This window comes from Chrysochloris asiatica, unplaced genomic scaffold, assembly GCF_000296735.1.
Source record: "Chrysochloris asiatica unplaced genomic scaffold, ChrAsi1.0 scaffold00093, whole genome shotgun sequence".
NCBI classification, from domain to species: domain Eukaryota; kingdom Metazoa; phylum Chordata; class Mammalia; order Afrosoricida; family Chrysochloridae; genus Chrysochloris; species Chrysochloris asiatica.
This window is the reverse complement of record NW_006408611.1, coordinates 11915151-11938517: the sequence shown is the minus strand read 5'-3', so window position 1 is coordinate 11938517 and position 23367 is coordinate 11915151. Positions and strand designations below refer to the sequence as shown.

The 23367-nt window shown below is 47.8% G+C and overlaps 3 protein-coding genes across 3 annotated transcripts; 2 read left to right on the top strand and 1 right to left on the bottom strand.

The window, feature by feature from the left end:
- The first annotated feature begins 1408 nt into the window (after positions 1-1408).
- Positions 1409-3621, top strand: LOC102813697 (chromosome unknown open reading frame, human C2orf68). Its single transcript, XM_006866599.1, has 4 exons — positions 1409-1517; positions 1598-1716; positions 2982-3133; positions 3499-3621. The coding sequence occupies exons 1-4, from the start codon at positions 1411-1413 to the stop codon at positions 3619-3621; spliced, it is 501 nt and encodes a 166-aa protein (XP_006866661.1). The 5' UTR covers positions 1409-1410.
- Positions 3622-10195: 6574 nt separating this feature from the next.
- On the top strand, positions 10196-13875 carry TMEM150A (transmembrane protein 150A). Its single transcript, XM_006866598.1, has 7 exons — positions 10196-10378; positions 10816-10863; positions 11211-11297; positions 12135-12202; positions 12513-12640; positions 12854-13031; positions 13614-13875. Exons 1-7 carry the CDS (start codon positions 10314-10316, stop codon positions 13853-13855), a joined length of 816 nt encoding a protein of 271 aa, XP_006866660.1. The 5' UTR covers positions 10196-10313; the 3' UTR covers positions 13856-13875.
- A 1272-nt stretch (positions 13876-15147) lies between these two features.
- On the bottom strand, positions 15148-16874 carry RNF181 (ring finger protein 181). Its single transcript, XM_006866597.1, has 5 exons — positions 16770-16874; positions 16061-16191; positions 15771-15880; positions 15543-15617; positions 15148-15287 (listed from the first exon to the last, which is right to left on the bottom strand). Exons 1-5 carry the CDS (start codon positions 16847-16849, stop codon positions 15228-15230), a joined length of 456 nt encoding a protein of 151 aa, XP_006866659.1. The 5' UTR covers positions 16850-16874; the 3' UTR covers positions 15148-15227.
- Between the last annotated feature and the right edge of the window lie 6493 nt (positions 16875-23367).

Below are 23367 nucleotides of genomic sequence, written 5' to 3'. Positions count from 1 at the left end.
ATCAGCAGTTGAAACCCACCAGCTCCTCCTTGGAAACCCTATGCAGGGATGCTATGAGTTGGAACCGACTTGATGGCACTTCACAACAAAAATCAGCAACATATGCATGTGAAACATGGACAGTGAATAAGGAAGACCATAGAAGAACTGATTCATTTGAGTTATGGTATTGGAGAAGAGCAAAGAAATCTGTGTTGGAAGAAGTGCAATCCAGAATGCGCCTTAGAAACCAAGACGACTAGACTTAGTGTCTCTCATACTTCAGACTTATTATTAGAAGGGACCAGTCCCTGGAGAAGGACAATATGCTTGGTAAAATGGAGGGTCAGTGAAAAAGAGGGAGACCCCCAATAAGATGGATTGGCACTGTGGCAGTAACTTTGGGCTCAAGCATAACGACAATTGTGAGGATGGTGAAGGAATGGGCCGTTTCATTCTGTTGTACATAAGGTGGAAATGAATAGGAACCAACTCAATGGCACCTTGGAAACCCTACACAAGGTCACTGTGAGCCAGAATCAAGTCAATGACAGTGGGGGTACTGAGGTATAATTGACTTACAACAAACTGTTTACGGTGTATAATTTGATAAGTTTTGACTAAAGCACACATCAGTGAAACCAATACCACAATCAAGATAATGAATGTAAACATGTACCCCCACCCCATTGATTTGCTGTTCCTGTAGACTAATTTGCATATTCTAGAGTTTTATATAAATAGACTCTTGGGGTTTTGTTTTCATTTGTAGTGGTTTCTTTCACTCGTCATAATTATTTGGGGATTCATTCATGTTGTTGGTTCATCAACCGTCATTCTTTTTGATTGATATGTGGATGTAGCACAATTGGTCCCTATATTCTAATCATGAATTCCTAATTTCCCTTTAAAAAAAAAAAAGACAGCTCCAATATTATACTGGTCCGGCAGGCAGGACGTCTTTGTCCAGGTCTTCCAGCACATTGCTTCCTCCTAACCAGGGAGGCCCATCCTATTCGTGTCCCCATTAACAATGTGGAAACTCAGCCTCAGGGGGATACGGTCACGCCGCCCGGGATAGAAAAGAAAGCTACAGCACCAAACGTTAAGTGATGTAATCGGTGATTTGTATTTTTTCCGAGTTTTCTTATGTATTTTGGTTTATCAGCACAGGTCTCATCGCGTACTGATAATGTTACAAAGAAAATAAATATCCGTCAGGTGGTGGAAGTTTTTCTGGCATCTCCTCTCACCCCCTAACCACCCAAGCCAACATCAATTCAGCTTAGCGCACCGCATCGTTCGGCCCACTGGATTCCCAAGACCGGAAGTCACGACACGGTGGCGGAAGTCAAGCGAGGACAGAGGAGGACTTCTTTCGAGTAGAGGGAGATTGTTGAGGCTTTGGCTGCCCTGTAAACAAGGCTTCAGATGGAGGCGGCGCCGGATCCCGGGCCGGGGCTGTGCTGCAAACCCGGCGGGCGACTAGACATGAGCCACGGCTTCGTGCATCACATCCGACAGAACCAACTCGCTCGGTACCGCCCCACCCCGTGCCGCCGCAGCCCCGTGCCTGGCCCGGCCCTACAGCCCCTGACTCCCACTCGGCTCCCCGCAGGGATGACTACGACAAGAAGGTGAAGCAGGCAGCCAAGGAGAAGGCGAGGAGGCGGCACACGCCTGCGCCAACGAGGCCTCGCAAGCCCGATCTGCAGGTGTACCTGCCGCGACGCCGAGGTGAGGCCGCCCGCCCCGCCTGCCTCCTCCAGCACGCGCGCCTTCTGTTGCGACGCACTCCCCCTTCTGTCTGGAAAAAAAAGCTTCTTATCCCCCAAGGCTCAGCTCACCTTGTCCCTGCCCGGAACCGTCATCCACTGGTCCCCTACCTCTGTTATCTCCCTGGGAACAGAGAGGGCTGATAGCCCCCAGTTAAGAATATTTCTATTACGGGGGATACCTAGGAATTAACAGGGCCGACAGAAAGTTGTGTGCAGCTTTGTGTCGCCATACTGTATCTCTGTATCCCCAGTATTTAGCTGATAGAAAGCCTGGCACAGCTAGAAATGACCAGGACACAAATGTGAAACAAAGCCCAAACTCAGTAGATGGATTTTCCCTAGCTACCCTGTGATACAAGGACCACAGTAGCTAACAGCACTAAACTTGTTAAGTATCATTTGGTATTTTTGCCTTTTTAAGTACACTAATTCATTTAGTAGGAGCTCTGGTAGCGTAGTGGTTACGAATCGGGCTGCAAACCGTAAGGTCAGCAGTTCAAAACTACCAGCTACTCCGCGGGAGAAAGATGAGGCTTTCTGCTCCCATAAAGATTTACAGCCTCGGAAACCCTGTTCAGGGTCGCTATGGGTCAGAACCGACTCCACGGCACTTAACAACAACAATAGCAATTTATTTAGTGGAGTCCTGGTGTGGTGCTGTGGGTTAATGCACCAGACTGCAAAACCGTTTGAACTGCAAGGTCAGTGGCTCAAGCTCACCAGCTGCTCCTTGAAACCCTTTACAGGGTCGCTATGGGTCGAAACCAACTCGACAGCACTTTACAACAACAACAACAATTCATTTAGTCTTAAAGAACCCCCATAAAATGGAAATTATTGTTTTATCTGTTACACTGGTGGGGACACTGAAGCCGAGGGAGTAACTTGTCCAAAATCTCAGAGGTACTAAATAGCAGAGCTTCGATTTGAACCTTGGAAGTAGCTCTTCTGTCATCTTCCAATCCTATTCACTAGACAGATATACACTGCCGTTACCTACTATGTGACAGGACTGTACTGGGCTCTAGCCAAGGACATCAAGGTAAATAAAAGTGTTCTTGATTGGTAGCACTCCACATTCACACACCCATACACACATACACTTCTGGGCCTATAAGAAGATTGGGACTTTGTTTATAGAATGTTTTCCTGCATCATCTCATGGGGCTGGGGCTCTACCAGCCTCCTCCTCCTCTTCCCTCTCACTCTGGTTCATCCCTCCAGGTGGTTCTACCCACCCAAGCCACCCAGACTATGAGGAGTCCGGTGACAGCAGCAGCAGTGGCGGCTCTGAGCCGGAGCCTCCGGGCCACCCGCTCTTCTGCTTAGAATATGAGGCGGACAGCGGAGAGGTCACATCAGTGATCGTATACCAGGTATGCCTTGTGAAAACAGCTGCAGCCTGGAGGTGCTGGGCCATGGGAGAAATAACCACCAGACCCTGAATCACAGTTTTCCTCAGGGCCAGGGGGAAGTGTGTGCTCCGCCTGGGAGCATAGGACTGCGGGCGGTGCTTTACAAGCACAACTGACTCCCGTCACACAGTGATTCTGAGAGGGGAACAGAGAAAGCTGTGGCCCCCCACTTGAGACTCACTATTACAGGGGATAACCTGGGAAGTGACAAAAGCTAGCAAGAAGTCGTGAGCCAAAAGGAGTTCTGTGAGTGTTGTCTAGGGACAGGGCAGGCTGCCTTTCCAGAAGACGCTAGGCCCTGAACTCCTGACTCTTCCTCCACATAGGACGATGACCCAGGAAGGGTGAGTGAGGAGGTGTCAGCACACACACCTCTGGATCCACTCATGCGAGAAGCCCTCAAATTGCGCATCCAGGAAGAGATTGCAAAACGACAGAGCCAGCGCTGACCCGACTGCACATATACACTCCAGGCTGGGTTTACTGCACTCAAAAGAGCTTACTACTAGTTCGAGGGTGCCAAGCCCAACTGATGATCTTCAGACCCCTCCACAGAACTGCTACATCCACAGGAGAAGGGTATTGCAGGACTCGTCTCCTCTCTTGCAGCCATTCTCTTACTGTATGTTGACCCATTTGACTAGCCTGACATTCTGGATTTTTTGGAGCATTTTGTTCAACTAGCTTGGTGTTTTCTGGATGCTAAGACTCCAGGAAGAGCTGGGGTTTCTGAAGCATTGTGCCATCACTGAGGTCTGGTGCCATGGGACACTTGGCTGCTGCTGTTCCACCCAGCACCATGCCCATGTTGGCGACTTTCATGGTTTCTTTCTTTTACATGTCTGCTCATTTCCATCCAGTGCCATGTTCTCAGATCAATTTCTTTGTTCTTTCTTTTCTCCCATCTTTTTGCCTCAGGTAGAATTCACTGGTTGCCCCTCTAGCCCCACCCTCCTATAACAGCTTCTGTGGATACTGATACTAGCAGAGCCTCGCTGAAGTTGTAGATCGTGGTTTGTGTACCTCCAGCTGTTTGAGAACTTTGGAGGTAGAGGGTTCTGGGGCCTACCTTTCCAAAAAAGCCTCCAAGTCTTCACTTGGGGACCTATTTACAACTCTGCCTCCTTTTGCAAGTTCCTCACCTGCCCCACTGCCTTACAAGTAGGAAACCTAAGAAGATACCAGAAATAAACTGCAATGATTTCTTTTAGCAAAGCCAGCCTTGGCCAGGACTATGGAATGCTAGCTTTTGACCTCATCCCTAGCTGTCTCTCCTTTGCTCAGACTAAAGAAGTTGTCAAAAAAAGATTGAAACCAACTTTCCCAAATGTGAACAGCAAACCTACAAAGGGGACTTCAACATTAGCAAAAAGTTCTGAACCATGCGGCAAACGGAATAAAGTGAGCCTCTGTTTTCTGCCCCTCTCTTCCCCATGGCTTCTCCTTTCCTAACTTGCAAAGTGCATAAACTGAGACCCTTGGAATAAAGATCCTCAGGAATATCACTGTTTCCACCTAGTGGACATATTTCCTAATGCTGAGTGAAGCTAAGGCCTGAGACCTCCATCAGGCATGCATACCAAGGTTTGGAACCACTTCAGCTTTCCAGCAAGTCAGCCTCATCTCAGTGACTTGAAATGCGGGGTTTCAGGGAGCACTAAGACTTCTGAGGAGTCCTGGTGTGGCACTCTGGGTTAATGTACTGGACTGCAAAGTCACTTTGAACTGCAAGGTTGGTGGTTCAGGCTTACCAGCTGCTCCTCAGAAACCCCTATACAGGATCACTATGGGTCTGAATCAATTCCACGGCATTTAACAACAAGACTTCTGAACCAAACCCCCTGCCTTGGGTTTCTCTGCATCCAGGTTCTCAAGGTCAGTCTGGCTGTAGGCTATTGCATCTTTCTCAGCAACTCTTCTCTTATGACACCTGAGGACACTGTTGGTTTGTACTTTACACCTCTGAAAGTCTACTGCCTCAGAAATGGGGCAAGGCAGCTACTTAAACCTTTAAAATGCAGCAAACCATAGCTTGCAATGCCAGGAATGCTGGGAAGGGGAATGAGGTGGGTAAGTTAGGGCCTAGGTTGTGAGGCGTTCAGAGGACACTTAGCCCACAGAGCCAGCCCAAGGTTAAATGCCTTCAATTTGCCAGTCCTGTGCTTCATTCTACTTTGAAGAATATCTATGCCCTCTTCTTCAGCTCACCTGGAAGTGCCTTTTGACTTACAATATTAACTACCCTCCAAAACCTCATGGGACAAGGCTTGCCAGACTCCACCCTTATTCTTCCTGCAAATCAGAGGATCAGTAATGTTTGCCTTCCAGCTCTTTCTCTGACCTCGTGACTTGGAACATAGTATTTCACTGGGCTCCCTAGTCGGAAAATACTTTTTGGGTCTGTTTTCACATAGGTGGATCACCAGTTTCCTGGTTTTATTATAGAACTTGGAACCAAACCCAGAAGAGTTCGGGCATGGCACCTGCAATTTTAGTCTCACCCCTAGCTGTCTCTCCTTGGCTCAGACTAAAGAAGTTTAGGCAGGGTTTAGTGTGAACCTGTTGTGTTCTTTTCTGTTTTAGGTAATCCTCACAAAGACCTCAGTTTGGAGACTGATGGGAACTCCTTGCACTTAAACTTTTTGTCTTGAGACACTTTGCTTCTGAAGTATGTGTACTTTCTCTCCATGAAAGCACTGTCATTGACAGTTGCTGTACACATTGTGACTATGTAAAGAATTAAGCCTGATATTTAACTGAGAGATTGCCCTTCAAAGTTGGTCCCTCGGAGGTTTACACCTTTCTGTGATGCTGCCATTGCTTCGGACATGTCTGGAATGCCTCTCTAGGTTGCCTTCAGAGCCAGCTGATGGCTGCATTGATTATTACCAGCCCTCATCTGGAGTCCTTGAGGAGCCCTAGTGGCACAGTGGTTAAGCACTCAGCTGCCAACCTAAAGGTTGGTGGCTAAAACCCACTGTAGGTGAAAGACCTGGTGATTCTCACTGAAAAAACTCAAACCCTAGGGGCAGTCCTGCTTTGTTACATGGGGTTACTAATGAGTCAAAAAATCAACTTGATGTCCCCCAATAACAACAGCATTGGGGTCTCCAACATAATATTATCTAGATTATATACCAGGTTTGGCTTCAGACATGTCTCAGCTATTTTCAGAAGTTTTTGCTTTGCCATCAAATAACATGTTGCACAGCATTTCTGGCAGTCTCTCGAGACAGCCCGGGCTGTGTGGTATAGTGGCAACTGTTGCATTAAGTGGACTCTGCCTTAATCAGTTCTAAAGCAGCGATCTGACTTTCAAATCACCACTCACTTGACTAGATATGTTTGCAGCTGTCTTAAGAAAAAAGATAATGCTTGACAAGCATATCTCGAGCCCACCCAAAGTGAAATGTTTTTTTTCTTATTGGGGGTAAGTCGTCAATTTTAAGTCTTTGTGTTTCCTGGGTTACAATGGATGATCTTACAAATGGAAGCTGGGGTTTGCAGGATTGTGGGCTGTGCAAGTGTAAACACTGAACCTTGAGATCTAGCCCGTTGGCAAGCCTGGAACTTTTTGAAGAATATAAACCTTTTGGTACTATGCAAGAGTAGGAGCCTCTGGAGGTCAGCCAGCCGGTAGGACCATCGTGGGCAGTATCAAATGCTCTTCCACAAGCGTCTCTGAAAGGGGCATTCCATCTCTGTGATCCACTCTGAGGGCCACTGCCAACTAGAGATTAGCTCCTGCAACTGGAGGAAGCCCTCCCAACCTCTACTGTGTATTTAGCAGAAGCCGTGTGAGCAATGGGTCTCTCCAGATGATTCAAAATGAGGCTGTTGCAGGTAGAAAGAGGAGTAAAGACAGATTACTTTCCTACATCTGAGCCATCTCTTGGTAGAAACTGCAGAATGTTACCAAATATTTGAAATATCTGTTAACCTCTCCATGAATTCCTGCCCTCTCAATGAGGATCAGATAGCCAAGAAGCCATAGGCACCCACCCCAGATCCCCGAAGAGGTGGAGTAATGCTAGAAGAGAAAACCTTCCGAGTGAGTGAATACCTCCTCTGCCTTCTCAGAGTCAACAGTGAGACTGGTTGTACTGATTATGTTGTGGTGTTAAGTCTATAAAAAGCCATACATTCTTCTGAGTTCTCATTTTCAATGTTTTTGCTGTGTGAGTGAATAAGATCTGTGCAAAATTTTTTTGGAAATACTGGAAGAAAGGTACTTTTCAAATACAGTATTTTTTAAAAACCAATAAACACTATTTTTAGAGCACTGGTTTTCCATGAACAAGTTGTGAAATCATTTGTGTACCTAAGAGAGATGTAGATTAAATGCCTGCCCTAAAGTCATTCACACCACCATGGAATTCAGGACTGGCTCTTTGGCTATTTTAAGAGCCATCCTGGTTGAAGCAGAACAAGACTCCTGTAGCCTCAGAGTTAGAAGGGACTTTTAAAGACTTCTGGCCCTACTCCCCATCAAGAGTCCTATGATAGCACTATCTTGGGGCAATTCTACTTTATGAACCACTAAAATTCACAGTAGGCCCAAATGGGCTGCCTTATCACAGTATATAAGAAGGAGTGTATGTCTTGTGTCCACTTCCGCCTGGTGCCTTGAGTAGCTTTCTCAGGCCTTCACCTGAGAAAGCAGATAGTTGGACAGGGACTCAACGCCAGCTCAAAAGTTGATGCCAATAAGTGTTAAGGGTTACAAAGTTTCCACCAAGAAAGTAGGAAATGCTGAGAGGATTCATAGCACAGTTGGACAGAAGAGAAAGGTGCCTACTACAATGGAGATGCCTTTTAGTAAATTAGAAAGGAACCCCTTCACCCCAAAACAGAGCAGGACCAGCAGAAGGTGGACTGGATTTTATCCCCCATTCATCCAGTTCTTGTACAGAGCACAGATCCATTTTAGCCCAGGTTTATCTACTTGTTCTGCATATGATGACGTTTGTAAAAAAAAAAAAAAAAAGTTTAAAGGCTTTTCAAAGGACTTCTGATTTCTATTCCCCTCTTCCTTTGGTTCCAAAAATGGTTTTCCCACTTCAAACCCTTGTCCAGTTTATTCTGCTTTCTCCACGGCACATGGCCATCGCTGCATATAACATTTGCCTCACCATTGTTGCCTTACTCCTGGCAGCTAGGTCCATTCTTTCTAGATCTGCCCATTTTGTCTCAAAAGGACTGCAACAGATACTGGGGACAGAAAAATGTATAATGGCTGGTACTCTGTGTGCCAGCCACACTTACTAGGCACATTTCTGGTATGCGAAAGGAAGTAGTTTCACCCTTTCAATTGTTAAAAGAGTGTCAGGGAGAACAGTCTGATCAGTAGGTGCTGGTAAAACTGCTGTGTTGGTGGTGGTGGTTATTATGTGCCATGGAGTCTGTTCCGACTCATAGTGCCCTTGCACAGGAGCAGAGAGCCTCACCTTTCTCCTGCAGAACCGCTGGTTAACAGCCCGATTTGTAATCACTAGGCTACCAGAGCTCCTTAAAACTGCTGTTGTTAGTCATTTATTTAATCATTCATTTTCATGCTATTTATTCTTAGTTTCCTTTTCCCTGATCCCTCTCGGTCTCTCTACCTTGCTCTCTTTGCTTACCAACACCTGGCTGTATTAACACCTACCCTACATTTGACCATAAAGTATCAATTTAGAACGGGTAGCCAGCCATTGGGCTCTTCGGCCTGGTTTCCAGTAAGTGTCCAGTAGTCAGGAACCATCTCTTAGTCACATGACTTCTGGACAGTACTTTCTGTACTGGTACAACTTGAAAATTAAGTATCTGATGAAAGGAGCCCTCCTTCAGAGTTCGGTGGGTGGAGAAAAGCAGAAGCCAAATCCAAGGCTTTCTTAAGGAACAGCAAAGCTTTGTGCTCCCTTCTCTGCGGACCCGCCTCGCGCCCTCAGACCCAGGCAGGCACCGGGCGTCTTGTTGAGGCAGCTTCCCTGAAGTCTCAGTGTCGCCAGAACAGATAGTAAAAAGTGCCCAGCGGCGGAGGGAGGCTTCCTCCGACCATGTGCACGATGACAATCACAGGTGGAATTGGAAGGCTGGCCGGCCCCCGAGGGCTCCGGCCTCCCAGAGCTCCCACTGTAGGAACAGGGTAAACAGGACAAAACTGGAATCTCGTATCGGAGCATCCGTTCGGGTCCCCAGGCCACAGCCCTCGGCGCCCAGGTCCCCCGAAGTGGGGGCACCGCCCACATTTCTACCGTGACGCGGGCGCGGGGGCTCGGGAATTGTAGTCTCGGGTCGGGCGCTGGGGCCCGGGCTCGGGCCGCGCGGACTCCACGTCCCGGCGGGCGGTGCGGCGCGGCCTGGGGCCGCTAGGGGCGGGGCCGCTCGGCCCTTTAAACCTTTCAGGGCTGCTCCGAGAGCCGCAGCCAGAGACAGCGCCACGAGGGGGCTGAACGGGCGGGGCGCGAAGGCGACAAGCGCTCCCGGGAGGTGCGTACTGGGCCCCTTCCCTTCCCGCGGAGACTCTCACCTTCCTGGGCCTCCAGGGATCACCTGGGAAGGCTCGTGTCCCCGGGTCCTGGGGGGGCTTGCCGGCAGTGGGCTTCATGCCTGAGTCTGGGTCCTCGCGCCCACGCAAGCGGGGGGGGCCGGGGCGGGCTTCCCGCCTGAACCCGCCCCTTCCCCAGGGCGCCGTGGTCAGGTGGCAGCCTGCGCGCGGGCGTCTCGCGGTCCTGCAGCCCTCCACCGGGCTTCTTACCCCTTCGCAGGCTTTTCTTGGCACAGCCCCCTTGATTACCATCCTGGGACCCTCAGACGAGGAGGGTGATCCTAGTGTTGTGGCCCCACCTGAATCTCTGAGCACTCCGGGGGCATTTGGGTGGACCCCGGCTGCCCCCCATGGATGCCACGGGGTGCCCACGTTGTGACGTACACTCAGCCTAAAAAGGCTCAGCGTGAACTTCGGATCAGATGTTGCCCACCTCCCCAACCCCCTCATGTCCAGTCACGGACCCTGCACTTTGACCTGTCTCTTTCCACCAGGCCAGGGCAGCTGATGGTTGTAGCCGAAGAAGTAGCTTAAGGTAGCAGGGCTCGCGCCCTCCTCCCCACCTACCTCCTGTCCTCCCCACCACCACCACCACCCTGGCTCCCCTCCCTCATGACCGCCTGGATCCTCCTTCCTGTCAGCCTGTCAGCATTCTCCATCACTGGCATATGGACTGTGTGAGTAAGGAGGGGCAGAGGCAGCCAGGAGGGCTAGCTAGAAGGCAAGATGGGGTTCAAGCGAAAGAGGGATAGAGCCCAGAGGAGCTTGGTGGCACACACAAAGTCCCTCGTCCCTGTTGCAGGCTCCAGGATGGGACTTTGAGCCACTCTGAAGCCTGGCCTGGTGCCTGGGCACACAGCTCCTGGGGATGAGCTGGCACCGCTGCTGGCCCTACAGGGTGGCCCTGAGAGCCGTACTTCTAGCCAGGGGGACTGCACTGTGTCAGTGGGGCTCTGGTGTGGCACCAAGCCTCAGAGCCACTGCAACTCCAGAGTCTTGTAACTTTTTAACAAGGATTGAAAGCTGACTGGGCCCCAAAATCAAGGGAGAAGAGAAGTCGGTGAGGGGAGGCTGGCTGTGAGGAGTGGGGCGGGTGACAGCTCTGCTCTCGCAGGTATGCCATGGCCGTGATGAACCGCCACGTGTGTCCTGTGGAGAACTGGTATGGCGCACTCTGCAGACAGCCTCACTCTAAAGCTCCCTTCATCTCTGTTCCCTCTTGGGTCCAGGGGCTGCTGCAAGCCAGATGGAGACCCTGGGCCTCACTGCTCTTCTCTGACATTGGCAGCACCTGCCCCTCCCCAGGCATGGCTTTGTGCCCATCTACCTGCTTCCCCCACCCCTTCTCCCCCTGTGGCTTTTGTTTCAGGCAGGCCCTGGGGAGTGGGCATTTCTGCCCCTGCAGAGGGAGGCTTGGGAGGGGTTCCTCTGGGAGGTCTGAGGCTATAGGCAGAAGACCTGGGGGGCCCCCCTCGCCCCAGTCTACTCTCTGTCCTGCCTGATTTTCAGGTCCTACAATGAGTCCTGCTTGCCTGATCCCACCGAGCAAGGAGGCCCCAAGACCTGCTGCACCCTGGACGATGTTCCCCTCATCAGGTAAGGCTGGAATCGGGCTGATCAGGGAGACCCAAGGCCCTCAAGCAAAGGTTTGTTCTGGGTGCTCAGGAATAATGATATTATTGTTAAGTACCATCTAGTTAGCTCCAACTCATAGCCACCCTGTAGAGGGTTCCCAAGGCTGTAAATCTTTACAGAAGCAGAAAGCCTCATCCTCTTCCCGAGGATCGGCTGGTGGATTCAAATAGCTGACCTTATGGTTAGCAGTCCAGTGCTAATCCTACAGTGCCACCAGTACGTCATTATATTTGTTGTTTTTGTTGTTAAGTGACATCAAGTCGGTTCAGACCCATAGCTACCCTGTATAGGGTTTCTGAGGGACAGCTGTTGAGTTTGAACCGCCAACCTTGTGGTTCCAACCAGTTTTGCAGTCCAGCGCTTTGACCCACAGCGCCACACCAGGACTCCTTCATTATATTATTAGACACTAAATAACAATACTACCTGACAGTTACTATGTGTCCGTCATTTGTCCAGAACATTTCTATGCATAATCTCATTGAATTTTTTCAGCTCTGAGGTAGCCATTTTATCGGTGAGGAAACTGTGGCTCAGAGTTATGTTTGTCCAAGCTGCACAGCTAGTAAGTGAAGGCACCTGGATTTAAGGCCAAGCCCTCTGATCGCCCAGGGCAAGCTCTGACTCAAAAAAAGCCAGAGCAGCTGCAGCCATTGCAGGAAGAGTGTCAGGGCAGGCAAGCCATCTCTGCGAGCAATCCCTTATCTCTCACCTCCCTGAAAGCTGTCTGCTTAGGAACAGGTCCACAGTGGGGGCCTCCTCACCCACTCTCCCTCTGTCCTTACCCTTTCCTCACAGCAAATGTGGCACATATCCCCCAGAGAGCTGCCTCTTCAGCCTCATTGGCAACGTGGGTGCTTTCATGGGTGAGTTCAGCCCTTGACTCCCCTCCCAAGTCCTGGGCAAACCCCACCTACACCCCACCTTACCAGCACCAGCCCCTCCTCAGAAAGGCCCAGGAAACCCAGAGCAACCTAAGGCAAGAGGACTGTCTTTTGTGATCAGGGCCCAAAGGCTAATTCCTTCAGACAGGATCCTTGGAAAACCCAGTTGACCACTGCCCATCCCACTCCATGCCCTCAGGGGCAGGAGGATCTGAGCATCTAGGAGGAAGATAGTGGTGGAGCTGAGGGAGGCAGGCGCCAGGGCTGGCCCCACCCATGCTCTCCTCCCCAGTGGCTCTGATCTGCCTCCTGCGCTATGGGCAGCTTCTGGAGCGGAGTCGCCACTCCTGGGTCAACACTACAGCACTCATCACTGGCTGCACCAATGCTGCCGGCCTCGTGGTAGTCGGCAACTTTCAGGTGCGCCTGGCCCTTCTGAGAATGTTTCCCCAACAGGTCTTGGTTGCCTGCAAGGAGGGGCAGCACCTCCAGGTTGGGGGGAGGGGGGTAAAAGGGACTGAAGTGAGAGGGGAGAACAAGAGGAGCCATGGAAAGGGCAATTAGGAAGAAGTGCAGAGACAGTAATGGGGGAAGGCACCTCTTCACTGAGCAGCCCCTCTCCTCTGAACCCAGGTGGATCACGCTAAGTCTCTGCACTACATCGGAGCCGGTGTGGCCTTCCCTGCTGGGCTGCTCTTCGTCTGCCTGCACTGTGCCCTCTCCTACCATGGGGCCACTGCACCCCTGGACCTAGCTATGGCCCACCTGCGGAGCGTGCTGGCTGTTGTGGCCTTTGTCTTCCTGGTTCTCAGTATCCTTCCAGGATTGGGTAACTAGGAACTCTCTCACTTAAAGCAAGGTGGGGGGCCTAGGGGGTGATGTGGTACAGACAGCTCCGGTAATACTGCCTGGTGTATCTTTTGCTTTCCTTCCATAGGAGGGGTGTCTTGATCCTTTGCCCTAAACCCCAAACCAAACCCACTGCCATCATAGAGACCCTACATAGGATTTCTGAAAATCTTTTTTCCTACAGAGCAGCTGGTGGGTTTGAACCACCACCTCCACCAGGGCTCCTTGATCCCTTGCCCTAGCTTAGTTTTATATCTGGAGTCCCTGGGTGGTGTAACAGTTCACATGCTTCACTACTAACTGAAAAGTTTGCAGTTTGAACACATCCAGAAGTGCCTCAGAAGAAAAGCCTGGCTATCTTCCAAAGGTCACACAGCCTTGAAAACCCTGTGGAGCACAGTTCTACTCTGCACATGTGGGGTCACCATGAGTCAGCATCAATGTGTCAGCACGGGGTTAAGTTACATATCACAAAATGCAGGCGTGTGGAAGTGTCACTAGGTTCCCAAACACCCTACCAAGCACTTCCTTAACCTCCTTCCAGGTGGGGTCTTCTTTGTCCACGAGAGTTCTCAGCTGCAGCACGGGGCAGCCCTGTGCGAGTGGGTATTTGTCATTGACATCCTTGTTTTCTATGGTACCTTCAGCTATGAGTTTGGGGCAGTCTCCTCAGACACGCTGGTGGCTGCGCTACAGCCTGCCTCGGGCAGAGCCTGCAAATCCTCAGGGAGCAGTAGCACCTCTACACACCTCAACTGTGCCCCTGAAAACATCGCCATGATCTGAGATCTGGGGTGGGTGGCTGGCCCAGTCCCCGAAGCTCCCAACCCCATCTACTTTGCATTTATTTTGTACCAAAAACACTTTTGAGAAAGTATTCTATTGGGAGGCAGGCTTCCTCTCTCCTGGAGGAGTGGCTATCCCACATCCACCTGTGCCATAGTAGAGCAGCTCTGCCAGCTGCCCAGCTGCTGTTCCCCCACCCACGGGGTGGGCGGTGTTTTAAGGTCACCTGTCTTCATTTGCCCAGCCAGCCTTTCAGGTGCCTTCTACTCCCCAGTTCTAAGGCCAGATCACTGGGGTTTCCTGCTGCAGAAATTGGGAGCTGGGAAAGGCAGGAGGGGTTGAAATCTGGTGGGGGGGAGAAAGGAGGTTGAGCATACCCTAGTTTGGGAAGGCCCACTTTGGAGGCCCCACTGGGATGCTTCACTCTGCCCCCCACTTCCTATAGGGCAAATAACACAGCAGAACCATGTGGGTATTTTAGTACTTTTTTTTATATCTATTAAAAAGAGTTCTAATTTGCATGTTTGTAGTCTGTTCTGGAAAATCAGGACAGTTTTCCCTAGATAAGACAACAGAGAGTGGAAAGAAGCCTCTCTCCCAGGAAGAGTCCTGAGTGCCCCCTGCTCTGACAACAGGGCAGCCAGGTGCCAAGGATGCCAGGTACCCACTGAATTTCCCTCAAGAATTTATCTGGTGTGATAATCTCATTCACACTTTCTTCCCCCATCTCAGACTCTGATTTGAACATTTATTTGTGGGGTTGAGGTGTAACTTTAAAAGGTGAAAAGCTATAGAAAGCCTCTGGGATTCCAAGGTTAACTAAAAATTGTAGGGGGTAGGGTAAAATATGAACTCGTTTTTCTCTACCAACTTTATGTAGCTAGTTCCTGACTCATTTTCCCTTCCAGCCATGAACACACAGGCTTACGTCCTAGTTGGTCCAGTGGCCAGGTTCTTTGCTGTCCTGAGTCCAGCAGGCTTGGTTAGGAGGGAAATAAAGCCTGGAGCCTTCTGTATTTGGGACCACCTTCTCCCAAGGAGCTCTGGTAGTGTAGTGGTTATGAATCAGACTGCTAATCTCATGGTCAGCAGTTCGAAACTACCAGCTGTTCCCACAGGAGAAAGATGAGGCTTTCTGTTCCCATACATATAGCCTAGGAAACGCTGTTCAGGGTCATTATGAGTCAAAACAAACTCCACGGCACATAACAACAGAAGTCTCCCATAGCACTAAGACCTGAAGGTGCAGAGCTCCCGCTCCTGCTCAGACCTGTTAGCAATGCAGCCAAAGAGTGGATAAAGAAACCTTTAATGAGGATTCAAGGTTCAAAAGGAAGATGTTGTGGAGGGCTGGTGCTCAGCCGTAGTTGCCTCATGTGTACATGGCTCCATGGAGGTTCTCAAGTCGGTGCTGCTGCTGCTGCTTGCGAGCCTGGGAGAAACAGGGCACCAAGGGTAGACCACCCTTAAGGGCCTATGAGTGAGGGATGAGGTAACTGGAGGCCACTGGCTCACAGGTTGCAGGCCTCTAGCATTGCATTTGTATTGCCGAAGTGTTCACCTTTCACCAAAATCACTGAAAGGTGACGAGAGCCAGGAGTTCTGAGAACCTACACAGGCCAATCAAGATGTAAAGCAGTGATGGGGGTAAAGGATGCTCCCTGGAACCTCCTCCTCCAGCACCTACCTTGTCTCGTCTGTGCTCTTCATAAGTGTCATCATCAGTGGGCAGCTCATGGCGGCAGAGGGGGCAGGAATTTGTCTGGGAAAAGCAAGGTAGTGTTCCAGCCTGGGTCTGGCCAAGATTTCTCCCCTGATCCTAATTCTCACCCCACCCCTTCTTCAATCCCCTAACAGTTTATAAGCAGATGAGAACAGGGCCTGGAGCATGGTGGATTTGGAAGGGAAGCAGTACCTTACTTAGCCAGGGCAGAATGCAGTTGGAGTGAAAGAGGTGATGGCAAGGCATCTCAATGGCAGTCTCCTCCTCCTCAAATTCCAAAAGACCCATGGGGCACTTGAGCTCTTTGAGAAGGAGTGCTGATCAGGAGAGCTGCTGTGGGCCCGGCCCCCCAGCTCCCACTCCTAAAGGGGACTCTTGCCCCAGCCTGGTCTGGGAAACTGAAGGACCAGAGCAGTGTGACTTGGAGAGGGGATGAGTCTGGTAGACCTGCCCCAAACAGCACAGGGAATTCCTGTCCTCACCAGCCAGAGAGCCCCTTATGATTGTCCTGGGGAGGTTCTCCACCACAGCCTTGGCAGCAGGTGGAGGCAGATGGTGATCCCAATCTACTACCAACCCCAAGTCTTCAAAGTCCATCCTATTGAAGAGCGACCTGAGAAGGAGGATGCAAGGTCAAAAGCTAGGAAAAGGATAGTTCTTCATGCTCCCTAAAACCAACTGGGCATGAGCAGATAAATACCCTGCCCAGCTGGTAGTCCCTGGGTAAAAACCACGGTGGAAAATAGCTTAGGGCTGCCATCATCCAGCCCCAGTATATGCGCAATGTTTATTCTCATTTCACACATGAGGCAACAGATTGAAGGAAGTTACTCAAGCCATGGAGTTATGACCTGGTAGTGCCATATTCCAAGTCCGCAGTGTTGGCTACCTACTGACACCCACACGGCCCTCCTCTGTCCCCCAAGACCCTCCTCCTCCGGTATATCCTAGACCTCGCTGCCCTTTGCTCCCACCAGCCTCTAGTTCCTGTCTTCCCCAGAATCCCCTTGTCCGGGCCCGCCCTGACGACCCAAATCATCCAGAATCTCGACACCTGGACGACACCCCGGATAATTCATTCAGTCGCTGCCCCAGATAATCCGCGTTCTCCAGGCAATCCCAGCCCAGAACCAAACTGCCTTCTTGGTACCCACCTCCCGAGAGCCGACTCTCTCGGCCGTGAGCACCCACCTTGCGAGTTCCAGCAGCATGTTGGTTCGAGCCTCCTGGTCCAACGGTTCGCAGTCGTGCTCATCGAAATAGGATGCCATGGCTGCCCTGCCCCGCTGACACAGCCCTCGGACCCCTTCTTGACTGCGAATTCACGGTGCTGGCCAGGAAATTGACGAGTTGAAAGAGGATGACCAATCAGAGCATCCGGAGGGCGGGCGCAATGGCTTGTTAAGCGCATAGAAGGCGGAAGTACTAATTGGGTTACCTTCGATGGCTCATGTAAATCAGGTGACCAAAAACTAAAGTCAATGAACTAAAGGCAGGAACTGATACCAAACATTGGTTTTTGTACTGGGAGCAAAGAGAACGTGGTGAGGAGTGCCTGATCTGGGCCACGTCCGTGTTGTTATTGCTGTTAAGTACCCTGAGTTGGTTCGCACGCATAGCTATCCTGTTTAGGGTTTCCGACGAGCAACTGGTGGGTTTGAACTTACCCAACGGAACAGGACTCCGGGCAACTTTGTAGTGTCCTGAAAAGTCAATAGTCTGAGCTGTAAGGGTCCTCAGTCGACCCTATGAGGTTCAGAGGACCTCAGCAATGCAGATACTAAGGTCCTGACCCTAAGACTCAAAAGATTCTGCGGTCCTGGGGTGAGAGTCAGAATCAAGGCGCTTGCCACTGCTCTGCCCTCACCCCTGCCCCTGCCCCTGCCATTAGGAAGTGCCTGGCACCTCTGTACCCGCTACGATACTCTGATTGGATCTGGAGTTTACACTTGATTTTTCCATCACCCCAGAAAAACAAACAAAAATTTCCTGCACATTTCTTATGTGTTAGTCACAGTAATAGAGGGTGGGGCAAACCTCCCAAGGGAGGGAGGGAAGATCCCAGCACGGACATCTGGAGCCTAATCTGCTTGGGCTATTGGTGCGACCTTCGTTATGCCTGTTGTTCAACTTTTCTCCTTGTTTCTGTAAAACCAGTGGTTTGAATAGGCAAATACATAGTGGCCAACGTTTATTAGTGGTTACCAAGGACAGTTTTTGTTAAGTGCAGTCAAGTCGGTTCCGACTCAGTGATCCTGTATAGTGTTTCCAAGGAGCAGCTGGTGGGTTTGAACCGCCAACCCCGTGCTTATCCTACAGCACCACAACAGAAGTCCAACCAAGGATAGGTGGTAGGGAAAAAATAGATTGCTTAAAGGGTACAAAACAGTTGTTTTTAAATGTGATTGATGAAAATTTTGGAAACAGTGCTTTGTGCACAAATGGTGAATTAATGACATTGAATTACTTATCTAAAAACTGTTGAAACGTTTGATTATGTAGTAGTATATTTCGCTGCAGTTTTTAAAATGACAACAAAAACACCTAGTGCATGGACTAAATAACTGGTTTGCATCCAAGCTACACACGAACCCCCTGGGGAGATGAGTGTGTGTTTGTGTGTGTGTATGAGAGAGCAAATGTGTATGTTAAGTGCTGTTGAGTGGATTCTCACTCATATCGACCCTGTATAGTTTCTGAGGCTGTAACTCCATTAAAAGAGCAGAAAGCCTTATCTTTCTCTCACAGAGCAGCTGGTGTTTTCGAACGGCCAACCTTGTGATTCTCAGTTCAGTGCTTATTCTACAGAGGAGGAGGAGGGAGCTTTAAAACAAACAAACAAAACATGTCTAATACCTACTCTCCAAGACTTATTGAACTGGTCTCTGGTGGGGCCAGTGTACTGGTAGCTTTACAAGTTCTTGTTAATGCAGGTGATTCTAATGTGAGGCAAGGTTGAGAATGGTAGCACTTAACTGGCTTGGACGTTGATGGTGGTGGTTATGTGCTGTCGAGTCGGTTCCAACACATAACCAACTCAATGACCCTGTTTAGGGCTTCAGACGCTGTAAATCTTTATAGGAACAGAAAGCCTTATCTTTATGGGAGCAGAAAGCAGCTGGTAGATTTGAATTGCTGACTTTGTACTTAGCAACCCAACACATCACAGTAATAGACTACTGATCTACACTACTAGGGCTGCTTGGATGTTGTTGTTATTAAGTGTTGTTAAGTCAGTTCCAACTCATGACTGGTGAGCTTGGAACTTGTGGTTCAATCTGACATTACAGTCCAGCACATTAACCACAGTGCCCCACCAGGACTCCACTTGGATGACAGAACCTAAAATCATTGTATTGATAGATATTTTACACATAGTATCAACTATCTTAAATTTGTTGTTGTCTTGTTGCTAAGTGCTGTCAGCTCAATTCCAACTCATAGCGACCCTATATAGCATTTCCAAGGAGTAGCTGGTGAACTTGGACTGCCAATCTTGCAATTCAAATCAACCTTGTAGTCCAGTGCATTATCCTGAAGTGCCACACCAGAACTCCATCCTAAATTTAGGTGGTATATATTCAGGATCATATTTTGGCTCTCGTGAACTTGTTTTCATTTTCTTCAGCCTCAGCCTATACTACCATCTGAGCAATTGATGATCTTTTCCACAGGTGGCTCTGGCCTTTTATTAGCTGATGATATTGAGCTTTTCCACTATCTCTTCCAAGAGATGTAGTCAATTTGATTCCTGCATACTCCATCTGATGAGGTCGATATCTATAGTCACCCTGTATGTTATTTTAAAAAGGATATTTGCAATGAATAACTCATTGGTCTTTAAAATACTATCATGTGATCTCCAGCATCATTTCTATCACTAAGGCCATATTTTCCAACTACTGATCCTGATCCTTCCTCTTTGTTTCCAGCCGTCACATTCCAATCATTAGTAATTATCCATGTATCTTGATTGCATGTTGGATCAATTTCAGATTGAAGAAGTTGATAGAATTCTTCAATTTCATCATCACTGGCTTTAGAGGTTGGTGTGTAGATTTGAGTAACAGTGGTATGAACTGGTCTTCCTTGTAGATTTATGGATATTATCCTATTACAGACAGCATTGTACTTCAAGATAGATCTTGAGATGTTCTAGTTCATGATGAATACAACAGATTTGATGCATTAGAGAAATGACCCAAGACCAGAAGAATTGTGGGGTGATGTCAAGATCATATAGGAAGATAGCAAAAGGTCACTAAAAAGACAGAAAAGAAAAAAAAGACCAAAATGGATATAAGAAGATATTCTGAAACTTGATCTTGAGTATAGAGACGCTAAAGCAAATGGAAGAAATGGGAAAACAAATGAGCTGAACAGAACATTTAAAAGGGCAGGACGAGAAGACATAGCCAATTATTATAATGAAATGGGCAAAGTCCTGGAGTAAGAAAATCAAAAGTGAAAAAAAAAAAATGAGCATTTTTCAAGCTGAAAGAACAGAAGAAAAATTCAGGCCTCAACTTGCAATATTGAGGAAATAGCATACAATCAAGAACCAGTGGTACTGAAGGAAGTCCAAGTTATATTTGAAGTCATTGGCAAAGAACACTCCAGGAATTGAAGGAATACAAATTGAAATCTTTCAACAAATTGATGCATCACTGGAGGTACTCACTCACCTAGGCCAAAAATGTGAAAGAGGTTGCCTGGCCAACTGATTAGAAGAGATCCATATTTGTGCCTATTCAGAAGAGAGGTGACAAAATAAAATGTGGAAATCATCAGATTATATCATTACTATCATATGCAAGTGTAGTGAATAGCAAGGAGCTCTGGTAGCATAGTGGTTATGAATCGGGCTGCGAACCGCAAAGTCAGCAGTTCAAAACTACCAGCTGTTCCGTGGGAGAAAGATGAGGCTTTATGCTCCCGAGAAGATTTACAGCCTCAGAAACCCTGTACAGGGTCACTATGAGTTGGAACTGATTCCACGGCACATAACAACAACATCATATGCAAATAAAATTTTGCTAAAGATAATTTTTAAATGACTGCAAGTACATTAACAGGTTCAAACCAGATTCAGATGAGGATGTGGAATGACAGATATCATTGCTGATATCAGATGGATCTTGGTTGAAAGCAGAGAATACAAGAAAACTGTTCACCTGTGTGCTTCAATTCGGTCACCACTCATCTGTCAGTTTGTCGTACTGTGGTGGCTTGTGAGTTGCTGTGATTGATTCTGGAAGCTATGCCACCGGTATTTGAAATACCAGCAGGGTCCCCCATGGTGGACAGGTTTTAGATGAGCTTTCAGACAAAGACAGACTAGGAAGAAGGAGCGACGAATTACTTCTGAATATTTAGTCACTGAAAACCTTATGTATAGCAGAGAAACACTGTCAGATATGGTGCCGGAAAATGAGCCCCCAGGTTGGAAGGCACTCAAAATGTGACTGGGGAAGAGCTGCCTCCTCAAAGTAGAGTTGACTGTGATGACGTGAATGAAGTAAAGCCCGTGGTAGAAAAGCCCGCAGGACCTTCATCTACTGATGGGGCACAACTCAAAATGAAGAGAAACAGCTGTAAACATCCATTAATAACCAGAACATGAAATGTATGAAGTATGAATCTAGGAAAATTAGAAATTGTCAAAAATGAAATGGAACGCATAAACATACATATCTTAGGCATTAGTGAGCTGAAATGGACTGCTATTGGCCATTGTGAATCTGACAACCACATGGTATACTATGCCAGGAATGACAGATTGAAGAGGAATGGTGTTGCATTCATTGTCAAAAAGAACATATCCAGATCAGTCATGAGGTACAACGCTGTCTGTGATAGGATAATATCCATGTGTCTACAGGGAAGACCAGTTAATAACCAATATTATTCAAATTTACGTACCAACCACTAAAGCCATTAAGGATGAAATAGAAGAATTCTACCAACTTCTTCAATCTGAAATTGATCAAACAGGCACTCAACATGTATTGATCATTACCAAGGAATGGAATGCAAACGTTGGGAGCAAAGAGGAAGGATAAGTAGTTGGAAAATATGGCCTTGATGATAGAAATGATGCTGAAGATTGCATGCTAGAATTCTTCAAAAATAGATGATTAGTTCATTTCAAATACCCTATTAAGACAGCATAAGAGATGACATGGACCTTACCAGATGGAATACATAGAAATCAAATTGACTATATCAGTGGAAAGAGACTATGGAAAAGCTCCATATCATCAGTCAAAACAAGGCCAGGGGCAGATTGTGGAACAGACCATCAATTGCTCATATGCAAATTCAAACTGAAGCTGAAAAAAATGAAAACAAGTCCACGAGAGCCAAAATATGACCTTGAATATATCCCACCTGGATTTAGAGATCATCTGAAGAACATATTTGATAGATTAAACACTAAAGACTAAGACCAGATGAGCTGTGGGATGACATCAAGATCATTCAGAAAGAAAGCAAAAAGTCATTAAGAAGACAAGAAAGTAGGAAAAGGTCAAAATGGATGTCACAAGAGACACTGAAACTTGCTCTCCAGCATAGAGATGCTAAAGCAAATAGAAGAAATGAGGAGGTACAGGAGCTGAACAAAAAATTTCAAAGATCAGCTAAAGAAGATAAAGCCAAATATTACAACAAAATGTGCAAAGATCTGGATTCAGAAAACCAAAAAGGAAGAACATGCTCAGCATTTCTCAATCTTGGGGAACAGAAGAAAAAATTCAAGCCTCGACTTTTGTTATTGAAGGATTCTCTCGGCAAATTACTGAATGATGCAGAAAGCATCAAAAGAAGATGGAAGTAATACACAGAGTCACTGTACCAAAAGGAAATGGTTGATGTTCAACTGTTTCAAGAGGTAGCATATGATCAAAAGCCAATGATACTGAAGGAGGAAGTCCAAGGTGCATTGAAGGAATTGGCACAGAACAAAGAAGGCACCAGGAATTGATGGTATAAAAATTGAAATATTTCAACAAAGTGAGGTGGCACAGGAGGCACTCACTCATCTATGCCAAGAAATTTGGAAGACAATTATCGAACAGAGATCCGTATTTGTGCCCATTCCAAAGAGAGGTGACCCAATGAAATGCAGAAATCATTGGACAATATCCTTGATATCCCATGCGAGTAAAGTTTTGCTAAAGGTAATACAGAAACGGCTACAAGCATACATTGACAGACAACATCCAGAGTACAAGCTGGATTCAGAAGAGGCCATGGAATGAGAGATATCACTGCAGATGTGCAATGGATCTTGGCTGAAAGCAGAGAGTATTAGAAAGATGTTTACCTGTGTTTTATTGACTACACAAATGCTTTTGATTATGTGGATCATGACACGCTATGGACAACATTGCCAAGTATGAGTGTTCCAGAGAACACTTAATTGTGCTCATGAGGAATCTGTACATGGACCAAAAAGTAGTTGTTTGAACAAAACATGGGAACACTGAATGGTTTAAAATTAAGAAAGGTGTGCGACAGGGCTGTATTCTTTCACCATACTTATTCAACTTGTATGCTGAGCAAATCATCCGAGAAGCTGGGTTATATGAAGAAAAACGTGGCAGCAGGATTGGAGGAAGACTCATTAACAACCTGTGATATGCAGATGATACAACCTTGCTTGCTGAAAGACTTAAAATATTTACTGATGAAGGTCAAACAGCACAGCCTTTGGTATGGATCACATCTCAATGTAAAGAAAACAAAAGTCCTCACCACTGGACCAATAAACAACATTCTTATCAAT

Bases quoted from the DNA above. Each gene is read 5' to 3' on its own strand.
- TMEM150A (XM_006866598.1), top strand. From the start codon at position 10,314: ATGACCGCCTGGATCCTCCTTCCTGTCAGCCTGTCAGCATTCTCCATC. The intron at 10,864-11,210 runs GTATGGCGCACT...CCTGATTTTCAG, and splicing joins GTGTGTCCTGTGGAGAACTG to GTCCTACAATGAGTCCTGCT. The intron at 11,298-12,134 runs GTAAGGCTGGAA...CTTTCCTCACAG, and splicing joins GACGATGTTCCCCTCATCAG to CAAATGTGGCACATATCCCC.
- RNF181 (XM_006866597.1), bottom strand. From the start codon at position 16,849: ATGGCATCCTATTTCGATGAGCACGACTGCGAACCGTTGGACCAGGAG. The intron at 15,881-16,060 runs GTGAGGACAGGA...TCCTTCTCAAAG, and splicing joins CATAAGGGGCTCTCTGGCTG to AGCTCAAGTGCCCCATGGGT. The intron at 15,288-15,542 runs GTAGGTGCTGGA...TGTTTCTCCCAG, and splicing joins AAGAGCACAGACGAGACAAG to GCTCGCAAGCAGCAGCAGCA.
- LOC102813697 (XM_006866599.1), top strand. From the start codon at position 1,411: ATGGAGGCGGCGCCGGATCCCGGGCCGGGGCTGTGCTGCAAACCCGGC. The intron at 1,518-1,597 runs GTACCGCCCCAC...GGCTCCCCGCAG, and splicing joins CGACAGAACCAACTCGCTCG to GGATGACTACGACAAGAAGG. The intron at 3,134-3,498 runs GTATGCCTTGTG...TCCTCCACATAG, and splicing joins CATCAGTGATCGTATACCAG to GACGATGACCCAGGAAGGGT.